This window comes from Lepidochelys olivacea (assembly GCF_965140295.1).
Source record: "Lepidochelys olivacea isolate rLepOli2 genome assembly, chromosome: 14".
Classification (NCBI taxonomy): domain Eukaryota; kingdom Metazoa; phylum Chordata; order Testudines; family Cheloniidae; genus Lepidochelys; species Lepidochelys olivacea.
Window position 1 is genome coordinate 22445658 of NC_140424.1, and position 22097 is coordinate 22467754.

General features: G+C 51.2%; 1 protein-coding gene across 1 annotated transcript in view; it reads right to left on the bottom strand.

Moving 5' to 3' along the window:
- The window catches only part of USP43 (ubiquitin specific peptidase 43), a 184895-nt gene that overhangs the window by 25972 nt on the left and 136826 nt on the right, over positions 1 to 22097 (bottom strand). Inside the window, exon 8 of the mRNA XM_084648154.1 lies at positions 20278 to 20389. Coding sequence (XP_084504280.1) covers positions 20278 to 20389 — 112 coding nt within the window. The remainder of the gene's footprint in view (positions 1 to 20277; positions 20390 to 22097) is intronic.

Here is a 22097-nt window from a genome sequence, read left to right on the forward strand (position 1 = left end):
CAAACAATGACACAGATTAGAGATGATCAAAGACACCCACCATCCATCAGCAGCAGCTCAGCCACCCAGCAGCCCTGCTTTCTTGAGACAGAGGGAGCCCAGCATGAGGGAAACGGCCTTCATTGCCCATGCAACGGGCTAATTCAGGGCCTCTGAGGTATGGCAGAGGAAGGGAGCCAGGATCCGGTGGATTGGCCAAGTCCCAGTGAATAACGGCGAATACGACCCTGCTGATGCCAGGGAGGCCAAGTCGGCCTGTTTATTAGTGACTCTTTTTCCATCGTTCAGCCAGCTCTGGCTGGGGCAGCGGGAGCCTCCTGCAGAGATCTCCCCCCTCGACTTTTCCAACATCCCCTGAGAGAGACGCTCCAGAAGACAGATGGCTCATTCATGGCCTGCGATAGCTCCACCCGGCTTAGTGCTGGACACACGCCGAAATGTTCCATGTATCTCTGAATGCAGCCGAATGCCTTTGGCTCGGACGTCTCATGAGACGGCTAGGAAAGTCCCAGCCACTTAAAAACCACATGGCTTGTGCTAAATCCTGACTAACAGGCAGGCATCTTTTGAAACAGATTGGACTGTCCTGGTATGGCCAAGCTTCATCTGCTTCCAGGTCAACACAGCTGAGGGGTCTGACTCGCTCACCCTGGTGTAAATCCGGAGTGGCACTGGTGTGAGGGGAGAACCAGGCTCTGAAGGCTCTAACTTGCTCTGATGTTTGGGAGCCAAGCTCTGTGACTGACGTCTGACTCTGCAATGCACTGAGCCAGCAGGGACTCTCAGGCAAACAGTAGCTCATTGGGCATGGCGAAGGGGCATCCGCGAGCACCGAGCAGCGGAGTCGTGTGGCTCTTTGCCCTGCCACTGCCGGTGCTGTGCCAGAGCTGGGGCTGACAAGAGGCCTTCAGTCCGACGCCTGTCGCCAGCGCTACATTCCTATGCATGACAAAGCCCTTGTGTTAGGGAGGAGTTTGCTGTAACTCAGATGCCAATTGCTGCGTTGCTGGTGGATTGGGCAAGGTTGCCCTGCCCTCATCGAGGGCACCAGGAAGGTCCCATTCTCCCAACAAGCAAACTGTATGGAAAGAAAGTAAGAAGCTTCCCCCCTCCCTGGCCAGGATGTGAATATTCAAAGACTCACGCTGTGCCAGCATGAATATGTATGAGCCTGAGGCAGAGAGGGCTCCGACAGGATTCGGCGTATAGTGCAGCTCAGAAATACATGGCTTTCCCCAAATTCCTGCCCGTAACTAGAGCAGATGTCAGCCAGCTAAGGGCACATGGGCTGGACCTGTGCTGCTGGACGACTTCCCAGGGCAGCCAGCTAGGAATGTGGCACTTGGCCTGCGTCGGGGCACACTGTGCTCTGCTCCTGCCTGGGGAGAAGGCTTTGTTTCACCTGAAACAAAGCTGGAGCAATAGTAGGGGAATGGGATCAGAGGAAGGATGGTTCAGCGGTTACAGCACTAGTCTGGGGCACAGGAGACCTGGGCAGAATTTCCTGTCTGACTATAGCCAGGTCAGTTAGTCACTCTGTGCCTCAGTTTCCCACCTGAAGAGCGGGGATAGTTGCACTGTCCAGCCATACAGGGGTGCGGTGAAGAGAAGTACATTAAAGATTGTGAGCAGCTCAGTTGCTATGGCAATGGGGCCAGAGAAGTGCCCTGGACATCTCTGGACTTAGAGAGGGCAGTGCATGGATTTCCACAGGATGGCAAAACCCCAGGAGTTAGGGGGACTAGACCCTCAGAGATATGGGGTGATCTTTTGCAGCCCAACCCCCACATGAGATGAGCCCCAATGACTTTGCATAGCCCACAGCCCCCTGCCAGCCATCGCGCTGTGGCCCCCATGGTATTTACCTGTGGGGGTTGCATACCAGCTGTTAGGATATAGATATTCAGGCCTGTCTGTAAAGGCCTATACTCTAAGAATTTAGGTGTATTCTTATCACTTGGCTAGTTAGAGGTATAAAAGGAAAAATCAAAATCACTGTCTGCCAGTGTAAGGTCCTTCTCTTACTGTGACAGTCTGAGGCCCTGTTCTTAGGCTAAGGCCTTTGGCTAAGCAACAGACACAGCAATAAGCTGGGAAGCAACTGGTCACATCCTCACATTCCAAACTAGTCACATTGAAAGAAGGTGCTATTGGGCTGTTAGGAACACAATCCTGTCCTGATGGTGCCTATCACCTCTAACCAATTTATTTGAGCATAAGCTTTCATGAGCTACAGCTCACTTCATTGGATGCATACTGTGGAAAGGGTAGAAGATCTTTTTATACACACAAAGCATGAAAAAATACCTGCCCCCACCCCACTCTCCTGCTGGTAATAGCTTATCTAAAGTGACCACTCTCCTTACAATGTGTATGATAATCAAGGTGGGCCATTTCCAGCACAAATCAAGGGTTTAACAAAAACGTCTGGGGGGGGTGGGTTGGAAAACAAGGGGAAATAGGTTACCTTGCATAATGACTTAGCCACTCCCAGTCTCTATTCAAGCCTAAGTTAATTGTATCCAATTTGCAAATGAATTCCAATTCAGCAGTCTTTCGCTGGAGTCTGGATTTGAAGTTTTTCTGTTGTAATATTGCAACTTTCATGTCTGTAATCGCGTGACCAGAGAGATTGAAGTGTTCTCCTACTGGTTTATGAATGTTATAATTCTTGACATCTGATTTGTGTCCATTTATTCTTTTACGTAGACTGTTCAGTTTGACCAATGTACATGGCAGAGGGGCATTGCTGGCACATGATGGCATATAAGTTTTACTATATAGTCTGCAGTCAATCAGGAAGTGAGGGAGGGGGTGGGTGCGTGGGGGGGAAATGGGAACAGGGAATGGGGGTGGGGAAATTGGAATCATATTTAGCTAAAGGGGGAAATGAGAACAGGGACACAGGTAAGCCTCTGTGGTGTCAGAGCTGGGAAGGGGGACACTAAGGAAAGAAACTGGAATCATGCTTGCTGGAAGTTCACCCCAATAAACATCAAATTGTTTGCACCTTTGGACTTCGGGTATTGTTGCTCTCTGTTCATGCGAGAAGGACTAGGGAAGTGGGTGAAGGAATAACCCCCTAACACCAGCCTCCACACGTGAATCCCCAGCAGTGGGTATTGTAGGGAACTGGCATCTCCCCATGTGTCTTGGTGGCTAAGCCATTGACCCCCACTCGCCCCCGCCTGGGCTACTGCAGTCTTCTCCTATCTGTTCTTCCCAATACCCACTACGGGCCCCAACCAGGCTGCCCAAAATGCCACCCCAAGATTGTCTTCTTCACCACCGTCACCCCCCACACACACCTTTGCTTCCTCTGCTGGCTCCCTGCTGTCTTGTCTATCAAGCTCAAATGCCTTGTCCTGGGCTCCAAGGCCCTGCTCCACACCTCTGCCCCATCTCCTGCCACTTGCCCCATGGGACAGGGGGTTTCCGGCACATCCTGATCTCTCACCCCCTCAGGATGAAGACTGGGATTGCTGCAGGGAAATTCCCCTCTCCCCAGCCTTATCCCAAAGATGGGGGCCCAGGGGACACTTAGCACTGGCAGACGCTCCTGCTCATCTGGATGGACAGTGAGAACAGCCGGGGCAGTACATTGCAGTTCCCCAGCCCTTGGTTTGCATGAACAGTCTGTGCATGGCAAGCGCCAGGAACCCCACATCCAGCAGTGCCCGCTACATCGCTGCCACTAGTCAGGACTCCCGGTGTGTGTTTTCCTCTGTTATTTCTAGTCCAGTAGCACCTCGAGGCCCCATCTGAGATCAGGACCCCGCAGCACTGGGCACGCAGCAAGAGACAGGCTCTGGCCCAGAGACAAGGGCAAGAGAAGGGGTGTTACTGTCCTCATCACACAGATGGGAAATTAAGAACAGACAGACTAAGGCCCAGATCCTTGAAGTACGTAGGCAACTAACTCCCTGGGCCGAAGGGATTTGTCCACGGTCACATGCGACAAGGGCCAGGCAGACAGCCCAGGGAGTCCCCCAAGTCCCAGCTCAGTACCTTAACTACAAGGCCATCCTTCCCATCTAGCAATTAATTGTTCGAGGTCGCTGGGGTCCCTCCATTCCAGCAGGGACTGCACTGAAGTCACTGCGGCTGGCCCCTGCCTCCCGAGCTGCAGACCGCCCCTTTCCCACAGCAGAAGAGTGAGGAATCTGCCTTAAAGCAGCCAGTCTATATGTCACTCGAGGACGCGAGTTCTGAAGGGGCCTTTAACCAGTCACCAGCAGAAGGTCAGCCAAGCGTGAGGGGAGACAGATCCTATCCTCTCCCACCTCCTGCATTCCCGCAGCCCTGCTGCCAATCCCTTTTGCATGCCTGCCCGCTCTTCCATGCCATCTGTCTGAGGAGCGCTGCCGAATCCCAGCGGTGAGCCCCATGCAGCTCCCGGCCCTCGAAAGCAGCGTGCGGCTGGCAGGCATTGACAGCTTTGCCATCGGCCGCTTGCTGGCACTTCATTAACAACACGCCTTTCCTGCTGCTCACTCGCTGACTTCCATCTGGCTGGGAGCTGGTGAAGGGGGGAGGCGAATTACAAAGGTTAATCAACCTTGCGTCCTCTCTGACAAGCCTCTGCCCTGAGCAATTGCATGGCTGAAGGGAGAGGAGCAGAAGCGAAGGAGAATGGAGGGAAGAAGGGTGTGAAGAGAATCAGAGAGGATGCAGAGGGAGGGGGCAGGCGAGGGCTGCCCAGAGGCCCTGGTAATCTTCCCGGTGACCCACAGCTCATGACGTTTTACACCGTTCTCTGAACAATCAGCTGTCCCCTGGGTTTTGGGTCCAGTCGACCCTCAGCCCAAATCTCCAGCCACACAGGAGTCTTTCCCAGGGCTGGATTATATCCTCCCTAATCAGCTTGCATTCCCTCGGCTGCCTGTGCCCTTCTGGGTTCCTATGGGAAACAGAGCTGCCCAAACGTCACGACAAAGGGGATCTTCTTGAGAGACCGCCACACTGCCCATAAGCAGCCGCACAGCCAGACAGCCTTGTCCCGTGAGCCCAGCCCAGCCGTGCAGAGCAAGCATCCAACCTTCAGGGGTTTGCCCACCGCTCCCTGGGCTGGCCCTGCGTTAGTACATGGATAATTCTCACCCACGGAGGCCCTGGCGGAATAACGGTGCCCCATTGCACCGCTCCCTCTAGGTCACCTCTCCTGGCATCAGCTCCTCTCCTTGCATCTCTGCTTTTCTTTTGTCATTTTAAATAGAGGATTAAAATAGCCCTGGGGCTGTATTTCAAATCCGTGCTAGGACGCTTGTCCTGCAGCCAGCTTGGAAGCCGACTCCACTGGGCTGTGTGTGTAAAAGGTAACGTGTGCGTGCACTGGACTGTAGCAGGATGGATGGGGTGAGGTTCTCCGGCGTGTGCTGCACAGTAGGCCAGAGATGATCTAATGGCCCCTTCTGGCCTTACAATCTATGAAATTCCTCTTACTTGTCTCACCAAGGAGCAGATGCTGATTAGGGACATGGGTCCATGGTTAACCCTTTCCTTCACCCTGGCCAAGAAGAATGGCCCATGTCTCTCTGCAGAGCTGCTGTCCAGCCGGACCCGATGACATCATGCCAGCACCCCACACAGTTTAAAGACAGCCCTGATGTCCTTGCCTTGCGCCAAGAAGGTGAATACCGGACTGTGGGATGGATTCCTACCCTTGGCACTGATTGCAGGCGGTTCGCTGCTCGCTCTGGGGGCGGGGGTTGTGTTAATAAACACATTGTTGGGCACTTCTCCAGCCCCTGCAGTGGGCCAGCCAGCTCTCATGTGCTTCCCACTGCAGCCTCCTGCTGCCCTTTACGGGACAGTTACGCTGATCTCCCAGCTGTGGCTCATTCTGCAATCAGGGCTGGCTGGCCTCAGCCCTGCTGGCCGTAAGGGGTGACCCACGCTGCTGCAGCCCCCCCTCACCGGAGTGTCAGGGCACCTCACCCTCTGGAGGGTGTTTCTCCTCCCAGCCTCCCGTGCAGGGAGGCCATGCCTGGACCCCCATTCGACACCAGAGAAAGAGAGGAGTGCGTCCAGGCAGCACTCCAGCGAATAGCTGGGAGGGGCATTAAGGAGCATTTCGGCTGACTGGCAGTGAAGCACTTCCTCGGTGAGCTCAGCTGGCCAGAGTCTGCCCAGGGAAGTGGTGGAGGCCCCGTCACAAGAGAGCTTTACGAGAGGCCTGGATCCCTCCGTGCCTGGAACGATGGAGCCATCAGCAGTAGCTGGGAGGCACTTGAGTTGCAAGAGCCACGTCCACCTGGGGCACTTGGGAGGCCGCAGTGGAGCAAAGCACTCACAGTCACACTCTCCCATTGCCTGGGGCAGAGGATACATCCGGACAGCACGGCCCCACTGCCCCTGTCCGGAGGGGCTCTGACTCAGAGCATCCAGGAGGCAGCCCTTCTTGGCGGACCCCAGGAGGGTAGTGTGGTGCCGCTTGCTGCCCTCCTCTATGCCACTCTGTTGGAGCGTTGCAGGGGGCAGTGAGCGAGCTGCATGGGCCCGGGGGCCAGACCCCGGATGTGTCTGTTTGCAAACCGCCCCTTCGCTGGCTGACTTGTCATTCACCGCAATCCTCTCCAACCGAAAAGGCCTCATGCACGCTGTAGCAAGCAGCGAGTGACACAGGACCGTGTTACCAGCCTGAGCCCTCCAGGGCTGCAAGGTCACCCCGGCTCCCGCTGGCCAGGATGCTGGGGCCAGGCCTGCTGGAGCCAGGGGCTGCACAGCAGGCAGAGGCTGGGGCTCTCCTCAGGCATCCCTCGGGTTTGCTGCCCCACACCCGCGGATGCTAGACAGCGTTGATGTAATTACTTACACTCGCGGGCTCCCCAGCAACGGGACAGGGCTTCCGCCCCCACCTGACTCCCAGATCCCACGCTCCGGTACCCTCCTGTTACTCCCAGCACTGGCCCGGACCGGGCCTCAGGAGACCTGGCTTCTATTGCCAGCTCTGCCACTGGTCTGCTGGGTGACCTTGGGCAAGTGACTGCCATGCTCTGTGCCTCAGTTTCTCCTCCCACCATTTATCTGTCTTGTCTGTTTACATTATAAGTTAAGTAAAAAAAAAATTGTTTTGGGTCAAACTAAAGGTCTCCTTGAGATTACAGCTTTTCTTTACATTTTAAAATGTTTTAAAAATAAAATTAAGGGGAATTCGGAAAGAAAAGCTGTTTCCGTCAAAAAACGGAACCGTTTGGTTTCGAACACGTCAAAATGAAACGTTTGGATTTTTTCATCATTCTTAGGCGTTGGGTTTTTTTCACTGAAACATTTGGCCAAATTGACACAAACTCAGGAAATGTTTTGGTGATGCCGAATCTGCATTTTCTACCAACCGTCGGGTTGAAAAATGTCGCCCAGTTCTACTTGCAGGCACTAGTGACATAGGGTGGGGGCGATAGAGGAGCTGATGTGCTGGCTTGTGTGACCAGGCTGATGGCATAGAAAGCACAACCGAGGGGTTAAAACGTGAGGGTTACTAACTCTGCACTTTGGCTTTAGAACTCACCTTTCTTTCCTCCCTTAGCATTCCTGAGCTAGGTGCATTAACCTCCAGCTACAGTGTAACGGTAACTGGCATTAATTTAGCACCAGCAGCTGAATCAATGCCCCCTAAGCACTGGAATCCCTCCCTGATTACTGCCCTCCTGTGTCTGCGGGCTGGGATTCTGCAGAGCAGAAAGTGTAGTGGGAGTTAAAAGCTCTTCCCTCGGTGGGCTCCCAAAGGTAGAATTGAAAAATACTCAGGCTGGCTCAGAAATGATTGAAACGGGGCTTCTGGCCTTACGTGAGAACCGCAGAAAAACTGCAGCCACCCAAACTACAGAGGAAAATAAACACATTTAGGAAACTGCACGGGGCTCTTCAGGCACTGCTCCTCCACCCAAAACACTGTCTGTGCTGAGCTGATACCTCTGGTCACTCATGTTCTTTTTTTTAAAACCCGAAAAACAACACTGGTTAAACTGAAAGGAGAACTCATGATTTTTTTTAAAGCAAAAGGAAAATGATGCCAACCTCTTATACAGAGCTTTGCACCAGTAGATCTCAAAGTGCTTCACAAAGGACTTCTCATTACAGCTGACAGGTGGGGAAACTGAGGCACGGAACCGTACAGAGAGTCACACAAGGCCACCCAGCAGGCCAGTGCCTGAGCTGGGAATAGTACACAGAAATCCCAGAGCTCTCTCTACTAGGCAACCCTGCCTCTCTAAAAGAAAAGAGAATCAAACTGCTTGGGAGCCCAAATCATTATCCCGGTGGGAGCTAGCTCCTGCTCTCGGCGACAACGGTGTAACCAAGGCCGGAGTGTTGCCCTAGATTTAGAAATGAACCCAGTACCCTTGAAAGGACGTACTGCAGAGGGTGGGTTTTTAACCCACCCAGGATGGACTGCGGGTGTAGAGGTCTGTAGTTCCTCGGTGAGGATTGTGTCCCCCTGCACTATAGATGCTGCTGGGACAGACAATCTTGACAAAGCAGAAGTTCCATCTTGCCCTGGAAATTTTCACACAGCATTAGAAAACCACCAGGCTCTAACCAGATCTTGTGACGCTCTCCCTTTGACAGGCAGATGAGACCTAACCACTAGAGTCCTAATCCTAGCTCTCTGGCCAAGTCCCACCTGTAGCCTTGGGCTAGTAACGTCATTGCTGTTTCCCCATCTTGCAGGGCTGTTACGAGGGTTAGTTAGGCCCAGATCTTGAAAGGTATCCTATTGAGTCCAGTGGGAGTTAGGCGCCTAAATACCTTTGAGATCTAAGCCTATCCTGCTTGAGACTCTGAGTACTCGACCGGCTAGCCCGTAATGCCATGGCTTCACTATTGTTATTCGATCTCGCTAGATCAAAGCCAGTGTGGGTAGGCCCACATGTGCTGCAATCCCACCTCCCTCCACCTGCAGTGTAGACATAAGCTGGATCTCTGGTGTACCCACATGGCTAACTTTGGCCTGACCCTGCCAGCCTTCAATGATTTAAACAAGTGAGAACAGCTTTTAGAGATCAGCACACACACAAACCACCCCCAGTACAGAGTCAAACCTTGCCCCCTCCCTGCGGGTTGTCTTCATCAACATGAAAATTACCAATCAGGCAACGTCATTTTCATCTCAAACCTTCTCCCTATGTTTGGCTGCTCCTGTGGCTCCACCTTCAGGACAGCTCAGCCCACACCCTAGGTCCTCTCACTTTCCAGAGCCTGCCTCTCTTAACAAGCCTTCTGCAATGGTGTGTAGCAGAACCCACGTTCCATCTCCCAGCAGCACTACCTATTGGAGGGGAGGTTTTGAGGCAATCCCTGTTGTAGCACTCTTAGATTGTTATACCCTCAGGGCAGGGATCCTCTCTTCCCATGTGACAAGTGTGGTTACTATTACGGTGCTCACTGCAGACTAAGCTAATAACAGCCACAGCAGCAGTGCACAGCCGTGGGTTCTCTCAGGTGCAGGGTGCTCTATAAATCCCAGACGTTATTTATTAATGACATTACTAATTACTGCAAAGCGGGACGCTTGCTGTGTGCAGCCGGCACAATCTCCCGTAGGCCCTCGCCTCATAAATGAGTCTACCATCAGACCCTGGGGCACGGCAGCCTCACAGCACCCCCAGCCACGCGTTCTCATGCCATCGCTGGCTCCAGCCTTCTGCAGCCACCAAGGTGAACACGTGTAAAGAAGTTGCAGCTGCAGGCATGACAATCTAGCGAGATGGATCCATCTCTCAGGCTCCTGCTGAGAGGCCTGCTGCATCAGGAGGCAGTGTGCAATTTCACACTAGGCATGGGCATCTATGTGTGCCTGGCACATCCCTGAGGCAGGCAGGGCCTGGCTCTGGCAGCAGGGGGCTGGGAGAGACAGCTCAGGTGTCTCCCTATGCTCCCATCCCCACCAGGGTGATCTATTCCTGGTTGTTTGCAGGAACAACGTACCCCAGGACGTGGTGGGTTCTCTGTCACTTGGGGCCTTCATCACTGGGTGTCTTCGTAAATGATTTGCATAGCTCACCCAGGAGCGATGGGTGGCAAGGATCAGGTGCAACAGAGCTGGTCTCTGGCAACCTAACGAGCGCAGCTGGCCTGCAGCAGGCTGCCCGACTGGCTCCATCGCCGGACTGGTGAATAGAGTCAGTAGACTGGCTCTCAAGCCTAGCCACGGTTCAGCAGCTGCTCGTAGCATTTGCCCACGGCTGTGATAATTCCTGCTTGTTCCCCGGCTTTCTCCTGCCTTGCCCAGCTCTGACCTTTGGCTCCCATTCCTGACTTAGGCGCTGACCCTTAGCACTGGCCTCTGACCCTGGGCTCTGATTCCTGGCTACCGACTCCTGCTCCAACTACTAGGCCTGACTCCCGCCCCGACCACTAGGCACAACCGCCCATGTCCCAGTCTCTGACAATGGGCTGGAGGCAGAGATGATTGGATGCCTGTGCTATGCAGGGGGTCAGAGATCACACTGGTCTCTTCTGGCCCTAAAATCTATGACTCCAGGGATGGGCCTGGACCAACCCCAGCAAATTGAAACGCCCCCTGCGACTGGCCATCGGGACTAGAGCGCTGCAGCGTGGGTCCAAGCACATTACCCCGCCTTAAAACAAAACCAGCTCCTCCTTTCACCAGTCAGGAGGAAGAGGCCCTGCCATCTCCCCGGGATATTGGCCTCACTAGGCAAGGTGGGCAAAGCACTTAGCTGGGACGGTGCTGTGGGCTGTCTTTTGCTATCTTTGCCGCCCATAAGGAGACATCCGTGGAGGACTCTGCTCTCGGAGAGCAGGGGAAGCTATTGCAAACAGTTACCTCTGACTGTCATCCTCTGAAGGCTCCTGTAATTGCTGCCTGCTCAGCCAGCCACCTGGTCTGACAGAGCTGGGGGTGTTTTATTAGGGGAGTTTATCTTCCTTAGGTTTGTATGAATTTGTTCGGGGAAGGCTGTGCTACCTGTGGGCAATGGGGTCTGCTCTAGGTCATCCGGCAGCACTGTAATGAACTGGCTAGTGTGTGTATTTAGAGGTAACGATTGCCATCTCCCGCACTCTACTTGGTGAGATCAGAACTGCTTGCTCTGTGCCATAGGCCCTGTATTGATAGCTGCAAACGGAGATTCTCCTTTAGCTCAAGTGGTAGCAGGAGCTATGCTCTTGGAGGGTCTGAGTTCTCTCCCTGTAGCTGTCGTGAAGTTCCAAGCAACACAGTGTTGCCTGTGAAATTCCTCGGTGGCTACGGATGCGTCACAAGAATAATACCATTGTTACCTAGGGGCCTTTCATCAGAGGATTTCCATGCGCTAAAGCAGCACTAATTGTCTTTTACAGCCCACTCAAGCTGTGAGGCTGGTAAGCATTACTTTGCCCATATTTCACACAGGGAAACTGAGGCACAGAGGCATTAAGTTGCCCAAGCAAGTCAGTAGCCAAACTGAGAACAGAGCCAGGCATCCTAACTCTCAGTACCTCATTTTAGCAATAAGACCTGTCTCCCTATCCTAGGGCAGCGCTTAGCAAGAGGGACCCCATCTCTGCTTTGCAGCCTCTCTGGAATCCCGAGTGGCAGTCTGGCTGAGTCCTGGCAGAGCACTTGTTTCCCCACCGCCTCGAGATCAGCTGCTCTCTGTTAACAAGCAGCCGGAGGCTGATGCTGCCTCTCTGCAGCACTGTGTCCCTTCAGTGCAGTTCAGAAAGTCACAGCAGCCCAGCGCGGCCCCCTCTGCCAGCCCGTCTGCCCTTAGAGCACTGCGTGGCGGCCATCTTGGTTGTGACCTCTAGAGCTAAAAGCATCAGCTCCCACCTTGAGTTAAAGGCTCACATCACATAGCAGCCAGCTATGGCAGCCTCACCTCCTCACTGAATCAAATATAGAGTGCGGGCAGAGAACACACACTGGCCAGTGGGTATGCTAGTTTATGGCTCCACCACTCCTTCCTATGGAAAGGGACAAGGACCCCCCCGCGTGGCTATCTACCCCAAGGGTGCCATTTCAGATTTTTTTTGAGGGGGTGTGGGATTTAGGCTATTTAGGCACCTGAAAACTCTAGAGGTTTTTTTGCAGATAATAACTTAGAAAGTAGCTGACAGGCGCATCGTATCTAATTCATATATAAAGAAATAAAAAAGATATACAAACACCAATTAATGTCATATTTTAAGTTTATATGTAAATGTAGAACACTCAGGAGATAATACAGCAAGATATTCCCAATTCCAAATCTTGAGGTATCATAAGAATACACTGGGTCAGACCAAAGGTCCATCTAGCCCAGGATCCTGTCTTCCAACAGTGGCCAATGCCAGGTGCTTCAGAGGGAATGAACAGAACAAGTAATCATCGAGTGATCCATCCCTTGTTGTCCACCCCCAGCTTCTGGCAAACAGAGGCAAGGGACACCCAGAGCATGGGGTTGCATCCCTGACCATCCTGGCTAAGAGGCATTGATGGGCCTATCCTCCAGGAACTTATCTAGTTCTTTTTTGAACCCTGTTATAGTCTTGGCTTTCACAACATCCCCTGGCAATGAGTTCCACAGGTTGAATGTGCGCTGTCTAAAGACATTGTTTGTTTTAAACCTGCTGCCTATTAATTTTGTTGCGTGACCCCTGATTCTTCTGTTATATAAAGGAGTAAATCACATTTCCTTATTCACTTTCTCCACACCAGTAAAGATTTTATAGACCTCTATCATATCCCCCCCTTAATCATCGCTTTTCCAAGTTGTCCCCATCTTTTTAATTTTTCCTCATTCAGAAGCTGTTCCATACCCCTTGTCATAACCATACAGTTAAGGGTAGCCTAAAATTCCTCCTTACCTGTAAGGGGTTAAGAAGCTCAAATAACCTGGTTGGCACCTGACCAAAAGGACCAATGGGGGGAAAAAATACTTTCAAATGGGAGTGGGGGGGAAGGCTTTGTTTGTGCTCTTTGTTTCTGTGTTCTCTGCGGAAGCAAAAAAGCATCAGGTGAAAAAACTCCTTTTCCTAAAATCATCCTAAAATAAGTCTCAATATTGCAAAAAAAGTAAGTAAATAAGGCCAGGTGCGTTAATTATCTTTTGTTTTTAGCTTGTATATTTTCTCTGTGCTAAAAGGGAGGTTTATCCCTGTTTTTTTGTAACTTTAAAGTTTTGCCTGAAGGGGAATCTTCTGTGTTTTAAATCTAATTACCCTGTAAAGTTACCTTCCATCCTAATTTTACAAAGGTGCTTCTTTTACTTTTTTCCCCTTATAATAAAGTTCTGTTTTTTAAAAATCTGGTTTACCTATTTGGTTGGTAAATTATTCTCAAGCCTCCCCAAAAAAGGGGGTGAAAGGGCTTGGGGGGATATTTTAGGAAAACAGAAACTCCAACTCCTTAGTGGTCCTTTCCCTAAATCTCTGTCTAACTCACTTGGTGGTGGCAGCTGTACCCATCCAAGAACAAGGAAGAATTTGTGCCTTGGGGAAGTTTTAACTTAAGCTGGTAAAAATAAGCTTAGGGGGTCTTTCATGCGGGTCCCCACATCTGTACCCTAAAGTTCAAAGTGGGGAGGGAACCCTAACACTCCTAATAATTTTTGTTGCCCTTTTCTGTACCTTTTCCAATTCAAATATATATTTTTTGAGTTTGGGCAACCAGATCTGCACACAGTATTCAAGATGTGGGCGTACCATGGATTTATATAGAGGCATTCTGATATTTTCTGTCTCGTTATCTATCCTTTTCCTAATAGTTCCCAACATTCTGTTCGCTTTTTTGACTGCCGCTGCACATTGAGCGGATGTTTCCAGAGCACTATCCACAATGACTCTACAATCTCTTTCTTGAGTGGTAACAGCTAATTAAGACTGGATCATTTTGTATGCATAGTTGGGATTATGAGTAACAGCCGTGTTAGTCTGTATTCGCAAAAAGAAAAGGAGTACTTGTGGCACCTTAGAGACTAACCAATTTATTTGAGCATAAGGTCACGAAAGCTTATGCTCAAATAAATTGGTTAGTCTCTACGGTGCCACAAGTACTCCTTTTCTAGTTGGGATTATGTTTTCCAAAGTGCATTACTTTGCATTTACTTTCCTATATCAGTTTTGGAGCCTTAAAACAAGAACTAATAACTTTAACCATTAAGTAAAATTCATGCTGAATATTTGCTCAACATCACTGTCCTTACAACATCACACCAATCACCCTCAAACACCCACATACTTTTTTATTTTCATTTATATTACCTTCTGGAAAATTATAAGCAAGCAAATATATGCACTCTTAATTTGTATATCTCATTTCTCATTAAAAAGTTATGAAGTCTAAAGTAGTTGAGTTTCCCCATAAACATTCCTCTAAAATATGGAATAACTAACAAATTAGAGAAGAAATTTGTTTTGGCGCTAATTTAAAAAAAAAGGAAAGGTGAAAAGATTTTAAAGTGATAATTGGAAAGAAAATATTACAACAGATTGGCCAATGTGGGTTTCCTATCAGCTCTAAGACACCTGAAGGTGTATTTCCATTAGATAAAAAATATTATCACCTTTTTCCAATGGCAATGTGTTTTCTTTTCCTATTAAGTTACACAGTAATTAGAAATAAAGTCTTAAACATCATAATCTATTTATCTGATATTTCCACAACACAAAACCACACTTCAGTTCAAGGTACCAAAGGTGCAAAGATTCAAAACATAAAAACAAATTTAAAAATGGAACTTGCATTTACAAACGATTGATCTAAAAGCCTCTGGAAACTGTTCAGTTCAATAATGTATTACAGAAACCCTGAGTATGTATCTACAATGACCCAACTGGATGATTCTCAACCGTGCCTTAATGAAAACATAATATGACACAATACATCTTAAATGTTATGAAGAAACTGTGCTCTCTAAACAATGTCACTTCAAGGACATACTCATGTATCAAGGAAGTTAGTAAAGAGACCGGTTCCAAGGCTGTAACAACCTGGCAGACTATGAGCTCTCCATGAATTGTTAAAAAAAAAATGTCCCACGGGTCCATAGACTAATTCAAGAAAGAAAAAGTTTATTGTCTGATTGAGTAGCAGAGCTACGTACAATAACTTCCTCTGATTTCCACCAGGAGCAACTGAAACGTCTAAGGGCAGCACTGGCTGTTACACTGACAATAAAACTGCTCCGCTTTGTGGGGGAGACTCATCAGGTCTCCCCTCCGCCAAGTCTAGCCAGATACTGCTCTCTCCTGGCTCTCATCCTATCAGCTCGGCACCCGGGAGCTGTTTACCCATGTGAAGTGCTATGGGTACCGCTCTGGTCCCAGGGCTGCAAGCGCTGCTGCTGCTGGCTGTGGGGACTGGCAGGGGGGGTCAGCTCTCCTGCTGCTGGGCATGGAGCAGCCGACACTGCCAGGGAAACATTTCCTGGAGCTGGGGAGATGCTGGTCCAGTTCCTTGGGGACAGCCCTGTGCCAACTCAGACCACAACTCAGGGCTTCAGGTTCCCCCCAGGGAGAGCGCGGAGAAGCGCTTCCTTTGCCTGTTTACACTTTGCTGTGGTGCAAAACTGAGGGGCAGCTGGCCCCTGCTAACTTGCACCCCTGCTTTGCCCCCTCTCAAAGCAGGGTAGGTCTGCTCTGCTCACTGCTGCTGGCTCATGAGCTTGCTGTTTCCAGATGAACCCTTCCATTACTCCAAGTTCCCTCCCTCGAATGCGCCCAAGCCAGCACACTGACCAGAGAAAAGGCTGCTGAAAGCCCTGTAAGGGGAGGGCACTAGGGTGACCAGATAGCAACTGTGAAAAAATGGGACAGGGGATGGGGGGTAATAGGCGCCTCTATAAGAAAAGGTCCCAAAAAATGGGACTGTCCCTTTAAAAACGAGACATCTGGTCACCCTAGAGGACACGGTCCTCCAGCTCACTGTCTCATTTCAGCCTGCGCTGGCCTGGGCAAACCAGTTCATTAATGCTTCGTGGGCCACAACCCCGAAAAATCCTAACCATTGGAGCTGGCAAGCCAGCCTGGCTTGGCCCAGGCAACTTCCCACAGACACCAGCTTGGTGGGGAAGATCCCTGACTATTTCAGGGAAAGCAGTGGCAGGACGGCTCCCTTGGTTCTCTCCATTACCCGGCCGAGAGGAACTGCTGGTGTTTCCGTGGGGAAGGCAGTCAGCGCACAGAAAAGACTTGCCTTCCACTCGGAGAGCACTGAGGTGGGCAGGCAGCACTGAACCCACGGCACAGGGCACCGCCCAAGGCCTGCAGTGTTTGCAAAGGTACTGCGGCTACCAGCAACACCGGGGGGGATAGCCGCTGAGTTGCACTGCCGCTCAGCACAATGTAAAGGGCTGAGCAGAAAAGGGACTCAGCAGCCATATTTACAGCCAGGAGGGGTACAGAGGAAAGCAAACAGGCCTGTCTGTTTGTGCTTCCCATAATATGAAGCCACTTGTTGGAATTAGTAGCCAGTCTAGTTTAGAACTACTAAAAGGCTTTCACTGCTGCTACAGATCAGAGTCAACTAAAGAGGCTGGTTCGAACAGATAGAGCCTGGCAAGTGTCATAGACAATATCAGTGTTTGCCGTTATGTGCTAGGATAGGGAAAAGGTGATCTCATGCTTCAGGGCACCAGTTGATTGCCCCAGTGGTCAGGAAGGAATTTTTTGTCCCCATCCCCCGCACACACACACACACCATGCTGCACTGCACAATTGGTTAGGTGCATTATGGGAGGCTTTCATTTTCTTCAGAAGGCATGATGGATCTATGGGAAATCCTAGAGTCAGAAAAATCAATGCATTTTTTCCTGTTCTTAAGAAGGGTCTTGGTAGCAGGGTGGGAGACAAAACAGTTCTGGCATAGCCCTGTGCAATCTCAATGGAGTGGAAGCCAATAGGGCTGATGGGCAGAAAATAGAGCGTTTGGCCAAGGTCTTGATTGATTTTTCCTGTATCTTGGGTTCTGAAAAGTTAACACTTGCTGGGTTTGATCTGGGAGGCTGTCTGCCTGAGGATTTCCAGCCGCCGCTTGCAATCGCAGCACACATACTATGCTGTAGAAGTCAGAGGGGTACGGGAATGCTAGCGGCTCCTAGGATCTGGTTTGATCACACCTAGACCTGCGCAGGGATAGATGAGCGGCACCATATAGACTCTGGGCTCAATTCACCCGTGTCCGAATTCCGCTCAGTACAGAGGTGGTGGCACCTGTAGTTACCAGCTTCCTCTGCAGCATGGGGCACGAGTCACTCGCTGGTTTGAACTAGTGTAAATAGTGAATTCTCTGTAACTTGGGGTCTTCAGTAACTCCGCCAGAGGTTGGGCTCTGTTACAGGAGTGGGTGGGTGATGTTCTGTTGCCTGTGATGTGCAGGAGGTAAGACTAAGTGATTGTGATGGTCCCTTCTGGCCTTAAAGTCTGAGAGTCTATCCAACCCGCTGCCAATGGGTAACCAAAGCTATTCAGTGAGAGCGACCCCCGGTGTCAGCCCACTGAGGTCCCTGGACTTGTTCTGGTGTTACACCAGGCTGTGAGAGGCCAGGCAACACCAGTGGTTCCATGCCCCAAGAGGAGCTCTCCCCAGATCAAACACAGACCTGGCTGATTGCATCGTTGGGGATTTTCAGGTCTGTCATTTCGGGGGCCCTGCTCCACGAGCCCACGGGCAGGGCATGCGGGATAGGGGTACATCCACATGGGGGGCATAATTCCCAGCATGAGGACACAAACCGGTGCTGGCCCCCATCGAGACAGAGAGCTAAAAACAGGGTGCAGCATGGGCAGCAGGAAGGGCCAGCCACCCACGTGCATGTACAGTATCTCAGCCAGGGGCACCCTCAGGGGGCAGAACTCAGCAGTGCTAGCCTGTGGGGAGTTGGGGGGAGCTGTGGAGAAGACCCGGCTGAGCTGTTTTACCTGCATGACATCCAGCCCTGCCCTGAGGGGGGAGCTCCAACAGTGCCGTGATTTGTACCAGTCCAGCGTACCCTGCTTTCAAACTGTACCTGTGCAGACTGTGGCTTATAGCACTTTTGCCTTTCTGCCCTAGCAGCCCAGGGTTCCAGTCCAGTGTGTACAAAGCCAAAGGAATAAGTCAAGGCTCCCTTTGCTAGCTCTGGGGCATGGATCTGGAAAAGTCTCCTGCTTGCTTGTGGGGAAATAAAACTATTATGACCAAGTCCAACTTCAAAAACTACCCAGATCAAAAGGCCCAAAGTTGGATTTAGAGATTTTCATCTGAGCTCTTCCCCAGCCCTCTTCATATTGGGAATAAACTCAGAAAAGCATCTACAGGCCACTTTGGAGTTGGATGCAATAATCAATCTTCATTTTGCACAGGAATGTAATGTTGGGTCCCTCCTGGGTTCCGATGATGATTTAATAAGCTATAATTTAATTAAAATGCTATCCACTTGGAACAAATATGAAAGGAGATTAACAGGCACAAAAATTAATGTAACATTTAAAATTCATCTTTCCCCCCGGGAGCGGGTTTCTAATGCTTTAATAAATAGATCAAAAGTTTATAATCTAGCCACAGCCACCTTAGAGATTGTGTCTGCGTTTCCACAGCTAATAAAAACTTACATGGCACGTAATGTTGCACTTCCTATTTCACAAGCCAGGGGAGTAGATGTGGGTGGAAGTCACTTCCCTAGGTAACCCATTCCAGTGCTTCACCACCCTCCTAGTGAAATAGTTTTTCCTAATATCCTACCTACACCTCCCCACACTGCAACTTGAGACCATTACTCCTTGTTCTGTCATCTGCTACCACTGAGAACAGCTTAGCTCCATCCTCTTTGGAACCCACCTTCAGGTAGTTGAAGGCTGCTATCAAATCCCCCCTCTCTCTTCTCTTCTGCAGACTAAATGAGCCCAGTTCCCTCAGCCTCTCCTCATAAGTCATGTGCCCCAGCCCCCTAATAATTTTTGTTGCCATCTGCTGGACTCTTTCCAATGTATCCACATCCTTTCTGTAGTGGGGGGCCCAAAACTGGACGCAATACTCCAGATGTGGCTTCACCAGTGCCGAACAGAGGGGAATAATCACATCCCTCGATCTGCTGGCAATGCTCCTACTAATGCAGCCCAATATGCCTTTAGCCTTCTTGGGAACAAGGGCACACTGTTGTCTCATATCCAGCTTCTCGTTCACTGTAATCCCCAGGTCCTTTTCTGCCGTTTGTAAGCACTGAATTTCAGATTAATCCCCTACCCCCCCCCGCCGGTAATTCTCAGAGCAAAACTCAGCCAGAATTGCCTGGTGTAGTCTGATTTCACACTGGGGCTGCAAAGATTGTCCCGCACTACACCATAAATTCAGGCACCAGGGTTGTTCAGAACCTGGAACATGTGTTCAACATGTCAGTGATTGTCAGCAAAATGTTCCAAGCAAACCCACTGCGAGTCTGTAAGGAAATAGGAAATCAGGCGATTTCCCCCTGGTTTCAGCTCCCACCGCACCCGGTTCTGCTGGGATGAAGCTCTCACAAGCGGGGTGGCTGGGTTGGGACGTTCCCTCTGTGTAAGGTTGCAATTTTTTTTTCTATATGAGAAAATAACTTCTCCCATTCCCAGCTCCCACTTGCCCAGAACATAGACACGGCCGAGGAACTTTGCCCAAACAATCAGCAAGAATGGAAAATTTTAGCCCCCACAGAAAGCTCTTGGGCTATGAAAACAGGCTTAGAAACTGGTGCGAAGGATCGGGGGAGTTAGGGCTAATGGCACCTGCTCTTTGGTTGTTTTATCTATTGCACGCATGCACGATGGCAGAGTACCCTCTGAGAGCCGCATGGCCACATTTGTAATGGTGAGAGCAATTACCCGTTGGAACAATTTACCAAGGGTCAGGGTGGAGTCTCCATCCCTGACTATTTTGCACTCAAGAGCGGATGTTTTTCTAAAAGTTCTGCTCTGGGAATTATTTGGGGCGGTCCCATGGCCTTTGTGACACAGGGGGCCAGACTAGATGGATCACGATGGTCCCTTCTGGCCCTGGAATCCATGAATCTCCACCTGTGTAAGTCTAGAGAAACTCTCCTGCTACCAACGGGTTCCTCCGGATTTACACCGACGTAAGAACAGCATCCGGCCTGGCGAGTCAAACTCCTCCCGAGTGACATGTTGGAGAGGAGAGTTGGGATCGAAATGCAGGAGATTCGTTAGAAGGGGGTTGGGAACGCTTCTCCCCAGGCAGGTTCCCTTTCCCTACAGCATGCCGGGAGCTTCTGGTGGGCGCTGCTCCTTAGCCACTAGCTCAGGCAGTGCCCAGATGTGAGCAGGTCCCACCCTCTCCCCGTCCCGACTGGCATCAACACACCCAAAGCAGGGCAATGGACTGACCTGCACCTGAGCCTCACTCCTCATCAGGTAGCGTATCTTGCTGAGGATACTCTGCTGGAGCTGCTCCCATGAGATGGCTCTGTCTTCTCTCGTCAGCAGCGGGGGGCCAAACCTGGAAAGCCACAGACAGCAGATTGGAGACTGCACTAGAAAAGAAATCACTGGCCAATCCGGGCAGGAGCCATCTCCTTAATGGGCAACCACCCCTCGCTGAGCCTCTCAGGCGTCTCTGGCCATCCCCTCTCCTGTTCAGGGGTGAAAGCCCCCGGTGTGCTAGGATACGTCCTAGGGGCTCTAGCTGGTCTGGGAGAAGGGAGCCCCAAAGCACACAGCCATGCAGAGAGGAAGCACTGCCTAGCAGTCAGAGCACAGCACTGGGTACCTGAATTACTGCCTCCATTCGTCAGAGGGATAAATGCAGACAGAGCGACAGCAGGCACACAAGGAGTCAATGGAAGATCCTGAAATGGAACCCAGGAGTCCGGGCACCTGTTATTTTGATCCATCCATCCATCCATCCATCCATCCATCCATCCACTACCTTCTGAAAACCACCCATTACTTGGCGATCGTTGCAACATTCAAGACAAGGTGGCACAAATAGGGCATTTCTGGGGTTCCCACAGCCATCCACTGGGGAGTTTCTTGCACCTTTTTTTAAAGCATTCGGCACCATTCACGCCCTGAGGGAGGTTACCCGGCCTCATGGGGCTGCTGCTCTGCCCCAGGCTCACTGGGGACTTCAGCAAGTGCTGAGCTATGCAGCCTAGGGTGCACGAGCGCAGGGCAGCAGCCAAGAGGAGATGAGCCCCAGGATGAGGCTGGAGTGGGTAGGAAGTGGCTCGCCTGGCCACGGCTGCTGGGACAGCAGGGCTCACACCCACACTGGGCCCGTCTGGGTGAAGTGTAAGTGCTTCTCACTCAGTTGCACTCTATAAAGCGCAGTGCATGACAAGCCATTTCCCAGGCGATAATGTTTTACTAGCTGCTTCGAGCACACAGAGAACGGTATTTAATGGGATTTGTGATGTGAAATGCGACTTCATGACCAGCTGATGGCGGCCCGCCAGCCAGCGGTCTGTGTCAGAGCTCCTAGCAGGGCACGCTGAGCCGCTCCCCCCCTCGGCCCGAGAACCAGCTTGAAAGGAAAAGAAATATGGGCCGGGCTTAGCGTCACCGGGGGCCGAATGGCCCAGCTTGACCAGAAGACCCAGCACAGGGATTCCAGGAGCAGCACCACCTTCTGTTCCCCTCCCTGGAGCCCTGCCCCATCCAGAGGAAGCAATTAGCCCGCCAGAATGCCTGTTTTCTCCGGGCTTAATGACAGCCCAGCTGCTGGGCCAAGCGACAGAAAGAAAATCACTTCCAACAAGCCCCAGCTTCTGCTTCATTGCCCACTTGATCCGGCGCCTTCCTTTCCAGAGATGTCAGGCAGGCTCGGCCCGGGCTCAGGAAGGGGGAGGCAGAGGCCTGTTCCGGACTGAGCCACTGTGTTCTCCATCGAGCAGGGAACCAACCGATGGATCCAAACCCCTGCACTCGGGCCGGCCCCGGGGACCGAACGCTGTGTTCGCAGACCCCACCCGGCACGGGGTGGGTGCAATGACACGACGTGAATCAATGGAGGAGTCTGTGCATGCATGAGAGGCCTCTGAAAGTCAGGGGTATTGCTAACGTGTCTGGAGAGCTGGCAGCCCCTAACAGGAAGATGCCAGGGTAGGATCCTGGCTGCTGGAGATGGGAAGGGCCAGGAGACCATTCTCTGCTAGATCATGTTTTCGTTGCTGGGCCGTTTTTGGTGCTAAGAAATCTTTCCTGGT